Source organism: Streptopelia decaocto (genome assembly GCF_964273445.1).
Source record: "Streptopelia decaocto genome assembly, chromosome: 13".
In the NCBI taxonomy this organism is placed as follows: Eukaryota; Metazoa; Chordata; class Aves; order Columbiformes; family Columbidae; genus Streptopelia; species Streptopelia decaocto.
In genome coordinates, this window is record NC_138668.1 from 15,666,391 (window position 1) to 15,687,786 (window position 21,396).

The window sequence follows — 21,396 nt, forward strand, 5'->3', positions numbered from 1 at the left end:
GGGCGTTTGCACAACAGCAAACTACTTTTAAAAATCACTTATTATTTAAAATCAGATTATTCTTTTAAATTCATTTATTGAATGTTCACTTCTGTAAAATTAAGGCAGAAAACATTACAAAACGTTACATAAGAATTACAGCACATTAACTAACAGGGCACTGCTGCAAATTTCAAGTAATAAAACACAATTCTGTACAGAAAATCCTTAAGCGTAACGTCTGAATAAAGGGAACAGTCAGCAGACTACTCAGAGCCGCTGCTCCCTCCCAGCCACAGCTCCATCGCTCCGTCCAAGTGACACGAAACACGAACTCAAAGGCTGCTGCCAAACAAGTTTCTGAATGCTATATTTCAAAACTCACATTTTAGAACAAAGAGAACAGCATTCAAAACGTTTGTATGAGAATAAACCACAGCTAATAATGCCTTAAGACGTCTGAAAAGCGAAAGGGGAGCAGCAATGGCTTCCCCCGACCGACCCACGCTGACCCGACCGCGGGCGGCGTCTTCCTGCTGCCGGTGTTTGTTCAAGCTCTTTCATTGTTTGTTTCCTCTGAACCACTCTGTGAAGTTATCCAGTGTTCAACTGCATCTGCGCTTTCAGAGCAACATAAATATCAAAGTGGCTTCTCTACAAAATATTTACAAAACTGATTTCAAACGCGTATTTTTTTCTCTTACCCACTATTTCAAAACACGTACATCTCTCTTTGACTTTGGTTTCAGAAGTGAGTTGAAAACGTAAGGCCACACCTTTCCCCCCTCCCATTCTTAAAGCATAATTTATAAATACAGTACAAAGCTCTTCAACAGCATTTCAGTTCTGATCACATTTTACCCAAAACCCCTGAAAAAACAGGGACATAACAAACCCAAACAACCCTGAAACTGTAGCAGCAATGAGTTGTCCTACCGTACAATTTTTTTGGACAGGTCTAACACTATAAATTAGCTACATTTCCAGTCTTGGAGACTTTAAGGCCCACTGGCATCACGGAGATGCACCCATTACAGACAGCAGTGCCAGGGTGCCCCTCAGCTGCTCGGGTTTTAGGTGCTGCAGATGGTTCTGCCCTTATCTAGTGGTTCTGGGAGTTTCAGAAGTGAAGTTCTTCTGCCTTTTTGTGGTTTCTAAGGGTGCCTCTGTGCTTCTGTTATCTTTCTGATTAGAAACAGCTTGTCACGACTCTCCTGGAAACACAGAATAAAAAGTACATGCTAGATGAGCAGAAGTGGCAAAAGTTACCTACAAACAGCTCGTTCCTTTATTAGAAATAAGTACGTGCACTCGGCACACTGTACTCTAATTAGTGGCTCCCAGCGCACTCCAACTGCCCAAACAACTTTACATTTACAATAGTCTCGACCTCATTTGTCTCATGTTAGGTCACGTATTAGCAGTGCTGCGTTGAGCCCAGTAAAAACATAGGACCATACTTCCAAGAAGCCTAACAACAGCAAACAAACATAAATACAAAGCATGCAAGGATTTTCAGAATTCCTAACCAATTTGGTTAGGAAAAAGCAGCAAAGCCTTTTGCTCCAAAATTTCTCACTCTTCAACAATCTCTCCACACCATGGTGTTTTGCTAAGGAGGGGTTGTTAAATGTTGTACCAAAAAGTGGGGTATTTCCTAAGAAAGCGAGAAGTCCTGCTCGTGACAGCAGCGGTTTCCCAGAGCACGGCCTGCGAGCGCGGTTGAAGACGGTGGCAGGCTTGGACAGGCACTGGAAATCAAACCAGACACGCCAGAGCAGAAACACAGGCCTGGAGGGAAGGGTGGGGAGTCGGGTGCCTGTCTGGGAGAGCAGGGAAGGAAACAGAGGTGGGGTTGTGTAAGCTGGTGGAAGGGACAGGGAGCACAAGGTTCAGGTTCTTGTTTGGCAGAAAACCCAGGCAGATGAGTGGATTTAAGCAAGATGGATAAAGAACAGGGACACCGCTTCTCAGAGGCGTATTTTCACACACTCATGTCCCCTGATGTAACCAGACCTTGCTGCAGATGCAGCTGATACCCAGGAAAACCAACTAGCCTGAGAAATACTTCAGCGCTTCTGTCATTTTTCCCGTGTGATTCGTAAAACGTTCTTCACTGCCTGACAAAACACCAACTATACAGAAGACCATGAAAACTGTTGCTCCTCTGCAGGCCAGATTACTGACAAAACAAAGAAAACTTCAGAAAAGATAGTGGGTCAAATCTTACCAAAACCAGTTGCTCCCTCAGCTGCTCAACCACTCGTTTGTGTGCTCTAGCCAAGGCAATAAAGTAGAACATAACGAGGCTACAAACAACAAACCAACATTATGTGTTAGCATCGTGCAAAAAGAATTAGAAAAAGGCTGTTATGGGTGGAGAAATTGTCATTTGTGCATTTGCTTGAAATAACCTGCCGGAGGAAAAATAAATTACAATCAATCCAGAGCTGGGGTAGGTTGGGCGCAGCTCTGCTCAAAAGCATCCGCTGGGATATAGCACGTATTCCAGATGTAATCTGTTAACCAGATTATCCCCTGTGCATTAAATGATGAAGAGCAGTAGCAAGAACTAGAACGGCACAAATGCCTATGTAAATAATGTATCCAAACCAGCGTGGTCAGCAGGACCAGGGCAGTGATCCTTCCCCTGTACTCTGCACTGGGGAGGCCACACCTGGAGTATTGTGTTCAGTTCTGGGCCCCTCAGGTCAGGAAAGAGATTGAAGTGCTGGAGCGGGTCCAGAGAAGAGCAACGAGACTGGGGAAGGGACTTGAACACAAGCCCTATGGGGAGAGGCTGAGGGAGCTGGGCTTGTTTAGGCTGGAGAAGAGGAGGCTTAGAGCTGAGCTCAGCACTCTCTAGAACTACCTGAAGGGCAGTTCTAGCCAGGTGGGGATTGGGCTCTTCTCCCAGGCAGTCAGCAATAGGACAAGGGGCCATGGGCTTCAACTCTGCCAGGGGAAATTGAGGCTGGAGATTAGAAAGCAATTCTGTGCAGAGAGAGTGGTCAGGCATTGGAATGGCTGCCCAGGGAGGTGCTGGACTCACTGGCCCTGGAGGTTTTTAAACTGAGATTGGACATGGCACTTAGTGCCATGATCTAGTGAATGGACTGGAGTTGGACCAAGGGTTGGACTTGGTGATCTCTGAGGGCTTTTCCAACCCAGTGGATTCTGCAATGTGTTTTCTTTCCCAAATAATACATTGTAGGACAGCAGTACAAGCCATCATCCCACTCTTACACAGGTTTATGATAAAGGAAAAAAAAAAATAAAAAACCCAAACCAAAAAAGAAGACTCTGTATTTCCTATGTACCCAATAACAGGCTCCTTTAAGGAGAACACATCAACATATGTTAGGGACGAAAGGCCTGGGTGAAGTCTGAAATAAACTGCATGGTTTCTCAAGTGTAGAAGTTGTAGAAAGTAGGAGGTAACATGGCTCCAAGATCTGAAAAGAGCTGGATTAAGCTGAAATGCAAAAAAATGCATTTAGACACAAGAGTGATCAAACACCAGAACAGGCTGCCCAGGGAGGTTATGGAGTCTCCACCCTCACAGACGTTCCAAACCTAACGGGACACGGGTCCCAAGCACCTGCTCTACTTGACCCTGTTTGGAACAGGGGGGTTGGATTAGATGATCCCTACGGGTGACCTCCAACCTTAAAAATTCCATTACTCTATATTGAATTTTATCTTATAGAATGACTGGTTTGGGCATTTTGTTTGTTGTTGTCCTGGTTTTGTTAAAAACAAGTTTCTCTTTTAATGAATTTGCCTGTCAGCTAAAGCTTCATATGAGCTGCATTTTCCTGGAGAACCAGATCCATGTTTTGGTGAACATAGCAATGGAATGTGAAGTTATTGATCAGCATGGATGGACATCTCGCCAGAGGGGCAACGAGAAACAGGTGACCAAGAAACTGACCAACTGTGTATAACATCCCATTCACTTGACCACTTCATATAAAAGTGGGAGATCATAAGGATCTCGTCCCTTTTCCTTATGGCGACATTAGGAGAGGACCTTGCGAGTCGTCCCTGCGAACTGAGGCCAGTGACAGACTGAATCCAGCTCCGGTTGGCTGCAGAGTCCAGTCCAGGACTTCGGGTGCCGGCTCTGCAGTTGCCGGGACTTTCAAGATTGGTTTTGTATATTTTCTATTATTTTCTCTATTCTTATTAGTAGCATTAGTAAAACATTGTTAATTGTTCCAACTCTCTTCTCTCTGTCCTTCTTTCCCTCCCGATCGCCTGTCCTGAGTGGGAAGGGGGAGAGGGAGGGGCAAAAGGGGGGAGGAGAGGAGGTTAACAATACATCTGCCAGGGTTTTATTGTCACCCTACAATCAAAACCCTCGACAGTTGTGTTGTTTGGGTTTTTTTTCATCAAGGTTTGAGGATAGGATTGTTGATCACAGGGCTCACATTAGTAAGTTACAGAATGATTCACAGTTAACACGTTTGAGAAAGACAAGTGTGCGATCTGGAATATGCAAGAAGAAATGAAATAAAGCTAATGAGCACGAACACGTGGGCAAAGACCTAAAACGAGAGCATTCATAGGGGCTTGGATGCTTTTGACTGCAGACGGAAAATCTGGTCTAATAGTTGTTTGGTATCAGCTCAGTGAGGAAGGAAATGGACCACGCAGCTGCACGACAGAGTCAGGTCTCCACAGTACTCACCAAATGACCATAAAAAAAGGCACAGCAAAGGCTTCTGAGGCTATTCCGTGAAGGACCTGCTGCAGATCTGCTGAAAACCCACTCACTGTGTCTGGAACAACTGCCCAGGACGTGTTAAAACTCCTGAACGGCCCACAGGCCTTGGAGGAGGGGATACTGTCAAAGAACAGAAAGGAGATCCTAAACCAAAATGTAAAGAGAAAATAATCCAACACAAGCCCAGCGCCGTTTTGCCAATGGGGTAAAAGTCTCCTTTGTCTTTAAAACTGTCATTTTTATTGATACGAACTCAGTTTTAATTTATTGTACACTATTTGATTCCAATTTGTCATTCCGAAGTTGTGCGTGTGTTTTTAAGGAACTGACAACTTCAGAACCAATGTCAACTTCATAGAAGTTAAAGCGTCACTTACTGTGCTATGCTGATTCCCAAAGGAATAAAAGCCAAGACGAGCCCAATCAACAGCACCACCAAGAAGAAAAAATTGGAGCTTGACGCTCTGAGAGGCCGAGCTGCAGGTTTGCACGTGTGCATCAAACTGATCTGAAGCGGGAAAGCGAGCAAGAGTGTTTCTAGTGCAACTCTATACAAACATCCACATAGACTTTCCCACCAACTCATTTTCCATTCTCAGGCACACTACCAGCTCCCACATAACCATCGTTGCGTTGATGTACACGGACTAAAAAGGGCTAACACAAGAACGCCTTCTGTTCTAAGTAAGAATTTGATCCAAGGGTCTCATCCACTCGCACAGAATCAATGGTGTACGACCCATGGCATGGCCGTGTCCCGCCACATCCTCACTGCACACCTCTTGTCAGAACTAAAGTACCTATAAGAATTTGCTACACAGAAGGAGCTGCGTGCTCATAGAGTAAAGCTGCCAATATGCTGAAATCGCATCTTGAACATCCAATCCAGCTTGGGTTTTCCAGTTCGCTTTCAAATTTTTGCTTGGCAAAATTTTGTCCAAGTTCTAAGCTGTGCTGCTAGCAAATAGATTGTTGCAGACAAGTGTTACAAACTAGCTTTATTACATAAAAATTACCTTTTTAATGTAAAAGATGAAGAAATACTTTATAGTCGCTATTGCGGGGAGAAGCGGTGAAAAGAAGGTTCCGATCCAGCAGATAGTCTGCCCGTAAATGATTTCCAGGACGTTGTCAGAAATTCCAAATTCCTGCAATCCACACCACTGAACTGGCTTGCAAGAGCAATGAGTAACTAACAACCTACAACCAAAGAACATCGTTAGTTCTGAAGTGAAGTCACAGAGCTTGGCTGAATTCTAAGACGTTTGAAATAATCGGAGCGCATGGAAATTTAGCATTTAAGTGGAAGACAACAGAACACAAGTCTGATGAAAAACAAGACTCAAACATCAAAAACTACACAGCCATCTGAATAGCAAACTAGTACCCAAACCACCAGAAATACGACTACAGTTTATTTTAAAACTGGTAATGTGGTTAGAAATATGAGGAATTAATAACAGAAAAAAGAAATGGGTTTCGTAAGTCATTTGCAAAATTATGCTCAAAAGGCAGAGATACTTACTTCCTAGGAAAGTCCAAAAACAAGGTCACAGACAGAATTATAATAAAATCAAATATTGTCAGTTTATACATTTCTTGTCCAACTTCAGATTCCCAGCACTATAAAAACAAGTCAGGAAACACAAGATTAAGCATCTAAATATCACGTGAAAAATCCATCTGCCAATCACTAATGCAACAAACCTCTCAACCAATGAACACCGTAAAGTTCAAACTGCATTAACTCCCATTTCTGAAGTGTTTAAGAGCTTCCATGCCAAGTTGTTTGTTTGTTTTGCTGCATTTGGTCTTGTTGGTTGTTTTTTTGTTGTTCTGCTCTGGGTTTTTTGGAGGAAAGACCATTTGTCATATTGGAGCAAAAAAAAGCACTAACGCAACTGTCTCCAAAACACGGTTACCTCAAATAATCCTTGGTGATGGTCAGAAAGGCTGACCAGAGTTTCAAATAAGCACAAGTTGTATGTAAGAACTGCACCGCTTTGCGCTGAGCAGTGACAATCAACGCCTGAACACCTCCCAGCAAACAAGGCTCATGGAAAACAAATCTCTGCTCAAAAGTTCAGATGATTAAAGACCAAGATAAATCTGCTTACGGGATAAAGTTCGTAATTGTATCCACAGGCCTTGCACTCGTCGGTGGCACAGTCGGAGATTTGGCTCCACAGCGAGAACAGGAGAACTCCGATATTGGCCAACCGCACAAAGACACACCTGGAAGAAAGGCAAAACCTGCCTAGGAGCCATTCCACACCTGGCTCAACGCACAGGAGTCTGAGGAAGGCTCGAAACACAAAAGGCTCGTAGAGAGCAGCTCTTTAATAAACACATCTTTCCATAGCAGTCAGTTAAATTGCTTTCCCCCTTCCCTGCTTTAGGCTCCAGCCCCTCATTTCTCTTCTCCGTGTTCTTCCTGGATCAGTCATTTCAGTCGCAGGTCTTGACCTCACGACGGGCGCAGCTTGAGGGCAGGTGACAGCTCTGTGCGCAGCATTTCCCCGCATGCGGCGTCAGCCTTCAGAGCACTTCGCCAAACCCAAAACACAGGGCACGGGGGCTTGACAAAGTCCAGATCTTACTGCCTCCAGCTGCCAAATACCAGCTCTCCATGTTCTCACACTGAAGTATGTTACCCCGCCAAACTTGCAGCTTCTGCCTTGAGCAGAGCCCTGGTTCAGTCACTGCTGCACGCCACGCGCTGCGAATCCACAGCTCTGCAGCAACAACTCCCCTACCGACTATTTATCCAGGTTGTTGAAGATGTCCAGACCACACAGCTAACCGGGACTGAACTTGGACACTGAAATGACTGCACTGTGCTGTCATCAAAATAGGAGACTGTTTCCAGATCTAAAATTAGTTTCCAACTATGCGTAAGTCAAACGAGGCCTGCTTGGCTTCCAGTGCCCAGGCCACCCCTGCAGAGTGCAACCTCTGCTTCTTCATACCTGAATGCTTACCACGCCTCAAACCTACCAAGAAAAAAGCTGTTGAAATATCCAAGGTCACAATAAAAACGTCTTTACCTCATCAGCGTCAGCCTGATTTCAAAGGCTGGTGAATAATCTTCAAATGTGATCAGAAATGAGAAGATCTGAGGGGCAATGAAGTTGGCCAATGTGATCACTATGGAAGGCAAATACTGCACTAAGAGATTAGCCTGGAAGTTCGTGTTGCTGACATCCTGTACGAGAAGAGATGAGAGGAAGATAAAGCTCAGAGAAGAACCTTCCTGACCTGTGCTCCCTCCAGCCTCCCTTGTCCAGAACTCCCTGTCTATCTCTGCAGTTGGCTGCTATATCCCTTGCTCCCCCCTGCTCCCATCACCAGGAACTCCCACACCCCCAGGTACGAGTATTTTAATGCTTCCCCAAAGCTTCTCTTGAAGAGGCTCATGTCGCCAAGGCTTGTATCTGACCGTGTTGTCTGACCCAGCACTACAGATACCAGATCTTACATCGACGCCAAAGCACAGACACTTTTCAAGTTATTCACACTAGTGCCAAGCAGCTCCCCTGGCTTTCCTACCATCTACTCATTCAGGCAAGGTCAGGATATCAACCCTTATACATAAATCCCACAGTAAGTGAAGCTTTTTCCAAGTGTTTCAGTGTTGTGCTCTCCTCTTTCTCTGCCCCAAAACACCGCTGGCACCAGCACTTCTGTGCTCCCTGTTTCCCGCTTCTCTCCCTGCAATCTTGGCAGTTTACAAAGTTAAGAGTTGGGTCCACCACGGTTACAACTCTCCCCACGCACAGCCAGCGCCCATCACATCACCACCGCACAGAAGGGAGACAGAAGGTGCAGTCCTCATTCACATCAGGCTAATTCAACCCTGGGGTCCTGCAGAGGAGTCGGTTACTGTTGGGAGAGTCTTACATCTGGGCAGGAACAACCCCAGGTTCCAGTATAAGTTGGGGAATGACCTATTAGAGAGCAGCATAGGGGAAAGGGACCTGGGGGTCCTGGGGACAGCAGGGGGCCCTTGTGGCCAGGAAGCCAATGGTACCTGGGGTGGGTTAGAAGGGGGTGGTCAGTAGGTCAGAGAGGTTCTCCTGCCCCTCTGCTCTGCCCTGGGGAGACCACACCTGGAATATTGTGTCCAGTTGTGGCCCCTCAGTTCCAGCAGGACAGGGAACTGCTGGAGAGAGTCCAGCGCAGCCACCAAGATGCTGAAGGGAGTGGAGCATCTCCCGTGTGAGGAAAGGCTGAGGGAGCTGGGGCTCTGGAGCTGGACAAGAGGAGACTGAGGGGGGACTCATTCCTGGGGATCAATATGGAAAGGGTGAGTGTCAGGAGGATGGAGCCAGGCTCTTCTGGGTGACAACCAGTGACAGGACAAGGGGCAATGGGTGCAAACTGGAACACAGGAGGTTCCACTGAAATTTGAGAAGAAACTTGTTCCTGGTGAGGGTGGCAGAGCCTGGCCCAGGCTGCCCAGGGAGGTTGTGGAGTCTCCTTCTGTGCAGACATTGCAACCCGCCTGGACACCTTCCTGTGTAACCTCATCTGGGTGTTCCTGCTCCATGGGCGGGTTGCACTGGATGAGCTTTCCAGGTCCCTTCCAACCCCTGACACTCTGGGATTCTGTGAAACTACTGAAGTTGTTGGCTGCCCTTGTTCTGCTCCTGACCCACTCTTCCCATCTGTCTGTCCTGCCAGGGGTGAACAACCCCACCCAACCTGATTCTTTCCACTGCTGATGCAAGAACCTTTTCTTCTGCAAAGCGCTCCATGTTCAAAGTCTTCCTGTTGCCCCACGCAGCTGTCACTCAAGCCACAATACAGATCATAATTTTTACTCTCCCCTCTCCTTGCTGTCCATTTTTGGAGTTGAGCACTGAACCAGATCACAAAACTGATCACAATGCAGTTTGTTTTAACCAGATCAGCTCCCTGAGCCAGTTCACTGCCCCGACACAAGCGCTAGCAGCAGCAGATCACAGCGAGGTGACACGGGAAGTGACAATTGCTGTTCTTGCCAGCTGCATTAGCTGCAAGGCAGATGACACTGGAGCCTCTGTGTCAAAGGGAGACATCTCTGGGGTTTTTTGCATATGGTTCTCAACCTTTCTCACTCTCTCCTACTAAAAAAGTTCTAAGTCTGTACAAAGCGTTTTCAAATCCCTTACACAAAAGGGGCTATATTAAGATACTTGACTCTTTCACAATAGTTCCTCTTGCTGTAATCACCAGCCCCTGTCCTCATGTCATGTCTGATACTCACGTTGGAGTTTTCTTGAGAGAAGACAGTTGCTCTATAAATAGAGTAAAAACATCCTGATAAAACTGCAATGACAATTATATTTATACATATTCTCAGAGAGTAGATGCGTAGTTTTTCTTTCATTGTCCTGTCTGCTATTTTTTGCTTCAGTCTTTCTTCCTCCAAGTCTGTCTACAAATAAAAGAAAAAGGACATGAAGTTTTCTGGTGCAGCACACAGCACTTGCCACCACACCTTCTGCAGGGCCCTGTGCCAAAGACAAGTGTCTCGTAACTCTCTTATTTCTACTTTATCGGTAACATATCTCCTTGAGGACACAAAGACAACTGGTCTGTTTATCTTGAGCGACTGATCTCAGATAGCTCGGCACTAAACTCTGAAATGGGTAAATCGGTGCACTCATCTCCTCACTTCCGCAGGTAACAACCAGTCCTCACCGCTGCAGCTCCAACTTCCTTCTTCTGGTGCTGCGAAGGAAAAGTGTGGGATGGCGCAGAGAGAAAGAACTAGAGCCTCGAGCAGCCTGTCACGCCAACTTGAGATGTTTCATCTTAGCTGATGTGAACACGCAGTATTGCCTGCGAAGGCGATTTATCCTGGGCAAGCTCACGGGTTACCCAGGTATTTTCTGAGGAACTTACTTCCATCAAGCAGTAACACTAAAGTTTTTCTGAGTTGTGAGTTCTACAGGCAAAAGTGCAGTAAGTAAAGGAGGCTCTGGTTATATGATGAAAAAAGATGACTCTGAACTTTAGCAGAGCAGAAAGTAACTCACTGTAACTTATGAAATCTGTAATTACTGCTTTGTGGTTTGAAGTGCAAGTATCTTTTCAAAGGTAACTGTTTTACTACATAAATCTCTGCTTCCCGCGTACAGAGAACAAGGTACTGGTTTCACCAGAAAAGCCTGTCGGACTCTCTTGTCAGAGAACTTTATGCTTTGGGAAATCAATTATGTGCATCAGTGTTTTGTATGTGCACTTGTGTCAAAGACACCTAATGAAAATCAGTATCTTCTTACTGCAACAATGCTCTCGAATTGTACGAAAAGCACCATCTGAATTTTATTCCTCCTCGAACCACTGCCTACCATGCTGCACACTCATAACCCCGGACACTCAAACTGATTCTCAGCAGTACACAGGCTTTGCCCACAGCTGCAACAGCTTTTCCTGCTGGATTATGCAGAAACTACCAAAGGAAGCAGGACTGGAGTGTGAATAAAAGGCACCGAGACAACAGCTCACAGGCTCCAATGAACAGGGAAAGGGCCATTAACATCAGCGTCAATCTCACGTCATACCGCAATTCAGCTACCTCGAAAGCATGCAAGAGGATGTGGGCTGCCCTGCCCCCAGCACAAATTACTTCAAACCTTCTTATCTTTATTCCATTATCTGCAGAATTATACACCTCTCTTTTTTAGCCATCTAAGCTACATAAAACTGTAAAATGAAAGTTACTCACTTGGAGCTCATAGAGCAAGCTACGATGTTTTAGCTGTGCTGCATTTGGATCTGTAATGCAGAAGTCCCAGCCTGCAAAGACTTTGTTACAGTAACTCTGAAATTGATCTTCACCATGCACCAAGTTCTGCTTAAACCCGTCCACAGATCTGGAGGAAAACACAACTTAACTTCATTTGTGAAAAGACATATTTTATCCACAGAAAATGAAACAAAAGCCCAAACCTCGAGCAACTAAGCTCAAAGGCTAAAGGAGACCCCAACCCCAGGAGCAAACAGCCACGTGTGTTCTACCAGCAGCGCTCTGGGAAGCGCTCGGAGAGGTGCTGCAGCCCAAAATAAATCCTCCAACAACTATGGTAGAGTTGAGGATCTTTTATTCATATGCATGCATACACGTGAAAAAAATAATACTTCAAGTGTATTTACTTTTCTTTATTTTGCTGGCTTAGTTTCCCAGAGACAGACAAAGGCTGCTGCAGCAGTGCATGCTCAAGCAAGAGACTCTCTATTTTCACATAAACCAGCTTTAGAATGCAGCACGTTCCCTACAAGCAAGGATGCAACGTAAACTGCACAACAGGTAGCAGTAAAGAAACTACACCAATGTTTTTACCTTTTTATTATCCAGATGAGACTTAATGCAAGGTAGGCAAATGTAGCCAGCAAGTACGCCAGTGGCAGGCTGTAGTTCAGGACACTGAGCCACGCAGCATCTATTGTGTAATAGCCATAAAACAAACTTGTCACTTCAAGGAACCCCTGTGAAAACATGAAGTATAAATAGTTGCCGCGATTGAGAGACGGGGACGCAGTTTGATGCAAACAAGTGTCCGATTTATTGATCAGAGGCTACACATTTATATAGTCTATGGCTAGCGTGTTACATACTGATTAGTTACTTTTTGCAAAGTTAGTTCGGCTGAGAAGGTTTTACAAGCTACGTTCCCATCGCTAATAGTTGCTAACAGTTGCTAGTTTCATGGTCATAAGATATACTCTGTTGCAAGGAGAAGACACCTGTTTTATCACAGTAAGTCCCTTGTTCTTTGTTCTTGCTTCAGCACGTTGTAATTTTCCACTGCAGCACATTCCCACTGTTGTCATGGCCTACTCTTACAACAGACTAGCTAACTTATATATATATAAGACATAGATCAATTCACATCATATGAATTTAGACAACCCACAAATAGTATTTGTAACAACAGCAGCACCTGCCCAGTTAAATCCAACTTGGTATTTGACAATCATTTTGTAAACTGAGTCACCACCCCTGGAGGGATTTAAAAGACAATGAGGAGCTTGGGGACATGGTTTAGTGGTGGACTTGGCAGTGTTGGGTTAACGGTTGGACTCAATGGTCTTTTCCAACCCAAACGATGCTATGATTCTAAATTAAAAATTACTATTGGGGCCCCCAACAAGCTGCAAGAGCCTGTAGCTTCTAAATACTGCCACTGCCTCTAGCAAACCGCAACGCAGACACTGTGAGCCTACAATCCCTCCCTCTGCAATCAAAGAGCTTTGTGACAAGGACACGGATGTCCCACACAGAGAGCACAATGGGCTTCACAGTACAGACTGTTTCACAGCTGGGACAGCTCAGGCTGTAGCCACAGCCAACCAGGCTTGGGACGCTCAGGAAAAGGCAGTTTGAAGACTCCCCGTCTCACAGAAAAAGGATAAAGCCTAATTTTACCCCAGTGATGCATACGCCGTATCACTTTTCAAAATTATCCAAGCTTCGTTCCCCAAGTAAAATGTTTTCACATTTTACATGTTATGTGAGACACTTATAAAAAAAATCTAATTACTTACAGTGCCGGTGAGCAAATCTTTGAGGTAAGTATAGAAGTAAACAAGTCCCTCATTACTACTAGGTTTATAAACTGTGCAGTGAGGCTCTGTCAAAAGAAAGGCAGGAAAAGTCACTCAAACGGTAATGCCCATTAAACTGCAAGATCAGGTTAATTCAAACACGGCAAGTTCTTATAAAAAACAGCATTTATTTGCCCTGCGAGGTGGAGGAGAAGCTGATGGAAAGGGGGAATCATACAAACAACAGCAGTACATAGAGAAGGTGTTTACCTGTGTTCTTTGGAGGAACTTTAGCAACGCTACTGTTGAATATTCCATATTTAGAAATGATGCTGGGAAGGGTGACAAAACTGAACATCAGGATAAAAATGATAAAATTCAGCAGGACCAGAAAACGCAGGAAGCAGAAGTAAGACTGGATGCCAGTGCCAAACTTCCCTGAGAATGAAAGAAACATGTGCTAAGGATAAAGATTATAAAATTATTGAAAATACAAAATGAGCAGATTATAACTTCGGTTACATTGAGTTAGCTGATGAAACCTTCCTAAAGCCAGTTTTAACTACCGCAGGCTTTTAGCTATGTAACCGAAATGGAAATGTGGCCTTTTTAATAATTTTAATAATTTTTCCTTCTACCCCACCATGGATTTTACATCAGCAATAATATAGGAAGCAGGTAACTTCTTAAATACATACAGTTACATCTGAAACTACACGTACACACATAAAACTACCAATAACAGAAGCAACTTGAAAGAGGAGACGTCGCCTTAAGGCAGTAAATACCTTCAATGCTGTGAATATCATGTCGCCAGAGCTCTAGGTGAGAGGACAACTCCTTGGCTTCATTGAGGACTTTTCTCAATGATTTACTGCTCGTTCTTTTCCACTGTTTCCATCCAGATAAATATTTTACATCAGCCTGCTCACAGTCCCTAAGAATCAAGAAATACAGTTACTGAGCACAAGAAATGCTTTCACTACAGGTAACAGGGCCTGGAGAGGGCTAAAAGGTGAGTTCACGTCTGCTCCTCCTGAGACATCGAGTTAATCCAAATACAACAAGTCCTCCCACAGGAAACACTGGAAAATCCAGTTGGCAATAAGACAGCAGAGAAAAAATATGTAGCTGAATTTCCCAGTGGGATCTCATGGAAGTTGCCATTAGTGATTTTGTATTTGCAAACAGCTGGAAAAGGAAGAGACGGTTGTTTCCTCAAAACTTCTGACTGGAGCATCTTCATCAAGCAGCTCTTCAAAAATGTCTCAAAAAAGCTTTTCTCTTCTAACGTTTCACATGCAGCTGTCCAAAAGAGAAAATTATTCTTTTTTTTAGTAGAAAATTAACAGATCTCAAAATCAGAATGAAATGTCAAACAGAGAAAGAGCTATAAAGAGGCTAAAATATTTAACTTGGATTTTACTATTTTAACTTTTATATCACATTCCAGTACATAATAGACAACAATTTTTGACATTATTCATTTTTAGTTATTCATTTCTTATAGCATTTTGAAAAAACTGCTGGAAAGTACCAACTTAATGAATTTGAGAAAGTATTTCTTTGCCCAATGTGTGGGGTTGTACCATTCTAGTAACAAGCTGCAAACCAACACCAAGGATGTGCCACACACTGCCTGTAATTTTTAATCGCTTCTCCCAGATTTTCATACTATATGCAAACATTTGCATTTTTAAAATAGCTACATGGTCATCAACAGCATCGAGGAGAATTAAGCATGGGTCAGAGCCTGCATCTCATTTGTTTCTTTTAAGAAACCTTAAAACCAGATGAAATTTCCCAGAACCACAGCCTGGGGATTGATTTGTATGCAGCATATGCTGTTCCAGCCCCTGATGCCACCGAAGAACCCACGAGGTCACCGTGCTGGAGCAGAGGACAAAGGTTTTGCTTTTAAAAGCTGTTGCTGCAGCGCATCCCTGACCCGCTGCCATGTGTGCTGTGGTGACAGAGTTTCCATCCCCTTCTCAGCTGGAAGGAAAATTAGGATTTTGGCAAGAAGCCGAATTAAATCCTATATGTAATAATCAACCAGGCAGCAGGTGACATCATCTTTAAGTGCAAATACAGCTGCTGTCAAAAGGTTTCACTTTGCAGAAACTCCGGGCTGTGGCAGCCAGTGTTTTAAACAGCGGCTCTGGGAACTATCTGGCCAGTGTTCAGCCTGCATTGCAAATAGAGGCGTGGGCTGCACATTCATCTGTGTTACAGAAGTTGAGTGTGCAGCTTTCAGGACATTTCTATCAAGCATTTTGTGTTGGCAGCACAATACGCACAGATTACTGATCCGCAGAAGCGCCAAGAAGCCCCACCAGAATCTCTCAGCGTTTAAACACGTAAACAAGCTTGGGATGTCCCAGCTCCATCGCTAAAACACACCACAGCCACAGGAACGTGGTTTCTTCTTGAAGAACCAGGCTTTAGATACCCAACTACACATAAGAAGTCAAGGCATTGAGCACTTTCCTTTACCATGACCTAGATCTTCTGTTCCTTGTGTACAGGCTGTTGGGTTAAGCTGAACTCCAGGGTCAGGCTGTAACCTGTTTATCACAAGTAACTCTTGTTCTCTGTAGAGCACCAAAGGTTAACTGTACTTTCCCCTCTCTCCTGGTCCATAACCACAACTGCAAAGTATCTGAATTAAAGGTGCAACTGTTTTCTGACAACATAAAAGCACACCCTGCATCCTATTGCTCATCCGAGCAGTGAGACATGAGACGAGCAGAGAAATACAGGGCGGGGGCAAAGCTGCTGGGGCTGGTCACCTCTGGAGGGGCAGGAGCTCCTCACAGCAAAGAGCAAATTGAAAAGGGATATTAAAACAAAAAACAACAACAACAAAAAAGAAGAAATGGTCCTGGAAAGCCTCTTTCCACCTGTACTGAGCCATGCCAGAGAGAACTCAATGTATTTTGGTAGAACTGCTGAGAATCAAGAACAGCAGCACCCACATAGCAGAAGGGGGCTGCTGATGACAGATAAGCCACAGTGACCCTAACGGCACAAAACTCTGAGGGGAGAAAAAAGGAAAAAACAAAATAAAACAAAGAGGAAGCCAGTGAGAAACGCACTTGGAGCTGCTGGTCACTCCAATTTTAGAACTCGCCCAGGCCGGCAACCCAGCTGCCCCTGCAGCTGGAGGAGCCGCAGGGACCCGCACAGCTTGGGCAACCTCTGGTCAAAACCACTTGCCACAGAGTGACACATACACAGATGAACCCAATTCTGCCACAGCCTTCCACCACAGCACCTGTGTTGTGCTTAGGAAAAGGTAATTAAAATAAATAAGACGTGTAAAGAGTAACCTGAGTCTCCTCTTCTCCGCGATGCTCAGGGGCTGTTCCCTCGCCGGTCGGCCCTCCGGTTCGCGCCCCTGTTGCTGCGGCCCCCGGGGCTCGGCCGCGCTCTGCCCCGCCCGCCGCTGGCTGCCCCCGGCGCGGCGCCTCAGCGCAGACTGGTAGCTGGGCAGCTGCTGCAGGAAGCCCGCAGGTGCGGCGGCGGGAACGTCCGCGGGAAGCCAGAACTCTGCGGGAGGACAAACGCGGGGGCTGCGGAGCGGGCTCGCCACAACATGGCCCCCGGCCGCGGCCGCCCCGTCAGGGCCGCCCCCAGGTGTTGAAGGAGCCGAAGCGGGAGCGCCGCTCCCTCCCGTCCCCCCGCACTCGCCACCTGCCCGGGCCGCCGCCGCCCGGTGCTCCCTCCCCGCGCCGCCCGGTTCCCGCCTCCCCCGCGCCCGTACCGCTGTCCCGCCGCCAGCCCGCCGGCTCCGCGGCGGCCCCCAGCCCGCTCATGGCTGCGGAGGGGAAGCCCCAGCCCCGCGGCGGCGCTACCGGTTCCGGGGGATACGGAGCTATGGGGCAGTGGGTGCCGGAGCGCCGGTGCCTCTGCCGGCGAGGGCGAGGCTGCGCCGGGGCCGCCCTTCCCGGGCGCCTCGCCCGCAGGGGGCGCCCGCAGCCGCCGGGCCGTGCGTGAGCGGGGCCGGGACCGGGACCGGGACAGCCCCCGGGCAGGGCCGGGGGGCGCAGGGACTGCGACCCGGGGACGAGTCCGGGCCCAGGACGAGTCCGGCCGCGCCGCAGCTGCCCCGGCTCAGGTCGAGGCGCGGCGTGTGCCGACCGCCGTGAGGGGCGGGCTGAGGTGCGGGGCCGCTCCTCCCGCACCCAGCGACCTGACTAGTGCCGGCCCCGCTCCCTCCTCACAGGATCCCAGGGTGTCAGGGGTCGAAGGGCCCTGGAAAGCTCATCCAGTGCAGTCCCCCCATGGAGCAGGAACACCCAGATGAGGTTACACAGGAAGGTGTCCAGGCGGGTTGCAATGTCTGCACAGAAGGAGACTCCACAACCTCCCTGGGCAGCCTGGGCCAGGCTCTGACACCCTCACCCCGAACAAGTTTCTTCTCATACTTAAGTGGAAGCTCCTCTGTTCCAGTTTGCACCCATTGCCCCTTGTCCTGTCACTGGTTGTCACCAGAAGAGCCTGGCTCCATCCTCCTGACACTCCCCCTTTCCATATTGATCCCCAGGAATGAGTCCCCCCTCAGTCTCCTCTTGTCCAGCTCCAGAGCCCCAGCTCCCTCAGCCTTTCCTCCCACGGGAGATGCTCCACTCCCTTCAGCATCTTGGTGGCTGCGCTGGACTCTCTCCAGCAGTTCCCTGTCCTGCTGGAACTGAGGGGCACACACTTGTAGGTTTAAAATCAGGGTTTGAGATCTGGGGGCATCAGAGTAATTTTGTTCCTCTTGCCCAGGGCTTTCTCCAAAAATGCATTGAAGAAGCACAGGGGGATGTGAACGCTGCTACTTGACCCCCCTCGGTCAGAACTCGGCCAGGCCCGTGTGCTGTTCTGACTGCCTGGCTTCTCTCATAGGTGCTTGGCTTAGAAATGGGCTTTGCCCTGATGTCTTACTGTTAAATGTCCATGCCGGTCCTGTAACAACTTCTTGCAAACTCTGATACTTGTTCCAGTCCTGTTGGATCACAGGCCCAACCTCCGTGGCTTGTTCTGAGTGATGGATGCAGCGGCACAGGCCGTGGTGCAAACAATGCAGCATCACCCTTGGTGTGAGCTGAGCGCGGTGAACTGGAGAAAACAACGGCAGTACATGCTTGGATCTCTTTCTGCGTTAGACACGGATGGCATTTTTTGTGTTAAGTTGTAGTAAACATCCCTGAGAGAATTTTTTCTTGGAATAATTCTGGCCTTTAGTGTGCGACAAAAAAGAAAATGAACGCTCCAGTAACACGTGTGAGGAAAAAAAGGGGCATTTCTGTTATTTCTTACTGTATTCTACTGGTACTTATATTGATAACCAGATTTTTCAGAACGTTTCTCATTCACTTTCTGCAGTACTTTTAAAAATAAGTGATCATTAGCTTTCAGGATGCTGAATCAGACATTAGTGAGCACATTTTGTACCTTACCTCAATTGCGTGTCACAGCTCAGGTATGTGATTTTTTTATTGCTTTATTAGCAGTATGAATCTATGCGGATAACCAGTTTTCACAATAAAACCGTAAAACATTACTGATAAAAATGTAAGTTGTCCAAGTAATTTAGATGTACATGTTTATAATTAGTGAATTGATGTATAACTGGAAGAGGAGAAAGATATATCCTAACAGGAACTGTTTTTAAATATGGAAACATGGAATTAAAACTTCCTTATTGCACTGAGCTACTTTAACAACAAACAAACAAAATAAACCCAGCCACTTCATAGGTGTTCTTGTCTCCATGCTGGTAGATTCATCTAGTATATAACTAATATGGTTTTTAGCAATTTTTTCCATGAGAATAAGCTATAACTTTCCCTCATCCTTCAATAGGTCACACTGGGGGCTTGTACAAGACGACCTGTTGCTTTTTCGCCTTCTCCTTTTCACAGATCTCCAGGATGATTTTTCCCAGGTGGGTTTTTTCTAATATAGCAAAGGCTGATGCGCTGTGGTTGTTTGCTGGGTACCAGAGCCGGGTCCCTCGCTGGGCCCGCTACCCCAGGGGTTTGGTTCCTTGATGAGCGCCACATTCCATGGCTTTCGTTTGAACAACTTCCACTTGATCCTTCCTGAAAATTCAGGAGGTGGAAATTGAAACCCCTCGGCAGCACTCCTGAAAAATCATGTAGTGTTGTTCAGCATTCATGCTACATGTGTGATTCATACGCAGCACCAGAGCTTGGGGACCCTCTGTTCTTGGTTCCTTGAAGCCAATAACGCGTGAACCGCCTGTGTTTGGCCGTGACCACAGAGCAGGGCCAGCTCTGCCTCAAACAGGGGTACTTGTGGTGTCAGACTTCCCTGGGGGTGTCATCTGGGCTGCCAGCTTTCCTTCCTATTTATGTTCCTTTTCTTACCGCTAAGAACACAATGAAAATAGGCGAGTAATGTATTTGCTGGTTAATTAGACCCTTTCTGAAACTCTGTGTGCTAGAAAAGTATTAGGTTAATGACCCTGTGAGAACAAATTTAAATAAAGATTGGAGGAACTGAAACAAGATTGACTTGCCCGGGCATTTTGTGAGAACATTCTCTATTCTCTCTCTTTTTTCTTTCCATTTATAAAACTTTTTTTAGGCATTTGGAAATGTTTCAATGGATTTTATGGATCACCGCAATCCCAGGTGGGATAACGGGAAGACAAGGACGCTGAGGAGGAGGGAACAGATGATTCTGCCAGAGCCCAACAGTCACGTGCAGGGAGTGTGGTAGGTTCCCCTCATCCATTTTTTGTCCAATGTACCTTATTCACGAAAGCAGCAGTTTTCAGTCCGTGCTAAGCACGTGCCAGTGCCACATACTCTTTCCAGTGACACTGGAGACCCATCTGTCACATTTATTATAGGAACACCGTGTATTTCCAGGGCACCTTTTGTTTCATGTGGTTCCTCTCCATAATGCTACAGCTCAAAAATCAGCAAACATTCAGGAAAGTTCTGAGTGCTTGTTTTAATTTTTGGGGGTTCCTTTTTTCGACTACTCCACGGGTTTGCCCTGTGGCCTGTACAGCATGCGGGCAGCTCCTGGATCAGAGATCTGCAGACAAGTCCTCTGCAGTCACGCCAGGAATGTTCCTTCGGGCAAAATGCAATCTTAAAGTAGTAGAAAACTTCACTTAAATCCACGTTGAGTGTGTCTGGTACAGGACAGACATTTCTTCACCCAGTTTAGGAGCTTGAAAAGCACCAGCCATTTGGTAAAAGTGATTGTCAGTCATTACAGCAGCACAGCTTCTGAACAGGGAGCAAACTGGTTTGTTACCAGTTCCCCAGTGGCTACTGAGGGTGCCTTTAATCCCAAGGCTGACAAGGGTGTTGTTTATTAGTTTTTTAATCTTGCTGACCATAGAAGTTACTTAGGAATAGCTTCTGAAAGTGTGAAGATGTGTTTTTCTGGTCCCTACAGAGTACAGGAGTACAGAGTACAGGTATTAAATTTCACATCCCGGACCTGCCTATATTAGCATCAGCTATTTTTTTTTTTTCACTCCTAGATGGGCCTTCCCGTAATACAAATAAAAATATGTGAGGTCAAAGGTGTTCTTTGCTCTACGGCTGATTCATCCAGAGGGAAAAGTAACACATCATGTGTCTGAAAACTGTTTCTCCCTGTCCTTTTACTGCGGTGTTATTGCGATCCAGGCCAAAAGCAAGCAGATTTTAATTCGTGGAGGGAAGGAGCCTGGACACCTTGGAGATCAAATAGAAATAAAGCAACGTGTTCTATAGCAGGTAACACGAAAAGGACTTTTGTTGTTGCTTTACCTTCTCTGAGAGCTGAAGGAGCCCGGAGTTCAGCCCCCCTCGCCGAGGGGCGCAGCTCTGTGCACTGCCCTTCGGGGGGTGCCCACGGCGGCAGCCACGGCACCAGCGCTGGAGGCGGGACCGGCACCGGCGCACCGGGAGGAGCCGCCGGCGCGGCGGGTGCTGGTTGGTGCCGGTTCCCGCGGTGCCGGCTCCCGAGGTGCCGGTTCCCGGGGTACCTGTTTCTGCGGTGCCGGTTCCCGTGCTGCCGGTTCCCGCGCTGCCGGTTCCCGCGCTGCCGGTTCCCGCGCTGCCGAGGCTGCCGCCGCGGCCGAGCCGTCCCGCAGGCAGGTGAGGGGCCGGGGTCGTGAGGCCGAGGGTTCGGGG

The 21,396-nt window shown here is 46.7% G+C and overlaps 2 protein-coding genes across 6 annotated transcripts in view; one reads left to right on the plus strand and one right to left on the minus strand.

The window, feature by feature from the left end:
* Positions 1 to 325: 325 nt before the first annotated feature.
* On the minus strand, positions 326 to 17,374 carry TMC7 (transmembrane channel like 7). Its single transcript, XM_082064322.1, has 16 exons — positions 17,010 to 17,374; positions 16,576 to 16,795; positions 14,032 to 14,180; positions 13,514 to 13,681; positions 13,244 to 13,329; positions 12,039 to 12,184; positions 11,424 to 11,571; positions 9,957 to 10,127; positions 7,756 to 7,913; positions 6,826 to 6,943; positions 6,234 to 6,331; positions 5,725 to 5,908; positions 5,086 to 5,216; positions 4,673 to 4,828; positions 2,210 to 2,288; positions 326 to 1,193 (listed from the first exon to the last, which is right to left on the minus strand). Exons 1-16 carry the CDS (start codon positions 17,059 to 17,061, stop codon positions 1,134 to 1,136), a joined length of 2,124 nt encoding a protein of 707 aa, XP_081920448.1. The 5' UTR covers positions 17,062 to 17,374; the 3' UTR covers positions 326 to 1,133.
* Positions 17,375 to 19,925: 2,551 nt separating this feature from the next.
* Positions 19,926 to 21,396, plus strand: part of TMC5 (transmembrane channel like 5) — a 31,534-nt gene continuing 30,063 nt past the window's right edge. For 4 of the 5 annotated variants that reach the window (XR_014185294.1, XM_082064319.1, XM_082064321.1 and 1 more), the window contains exon 1: positions 21,183 to 21,360. The gene's annotated coding sequence lies outside the window, so the exon portion shown is untranslated. Of the gene's footprint in view, positions 20,998 to 21,182; positions 21,361 to 21,396 lie in introns of those variants that run through there. The other variant, XM_082064320.1, reaches the window with a different exon arrangement.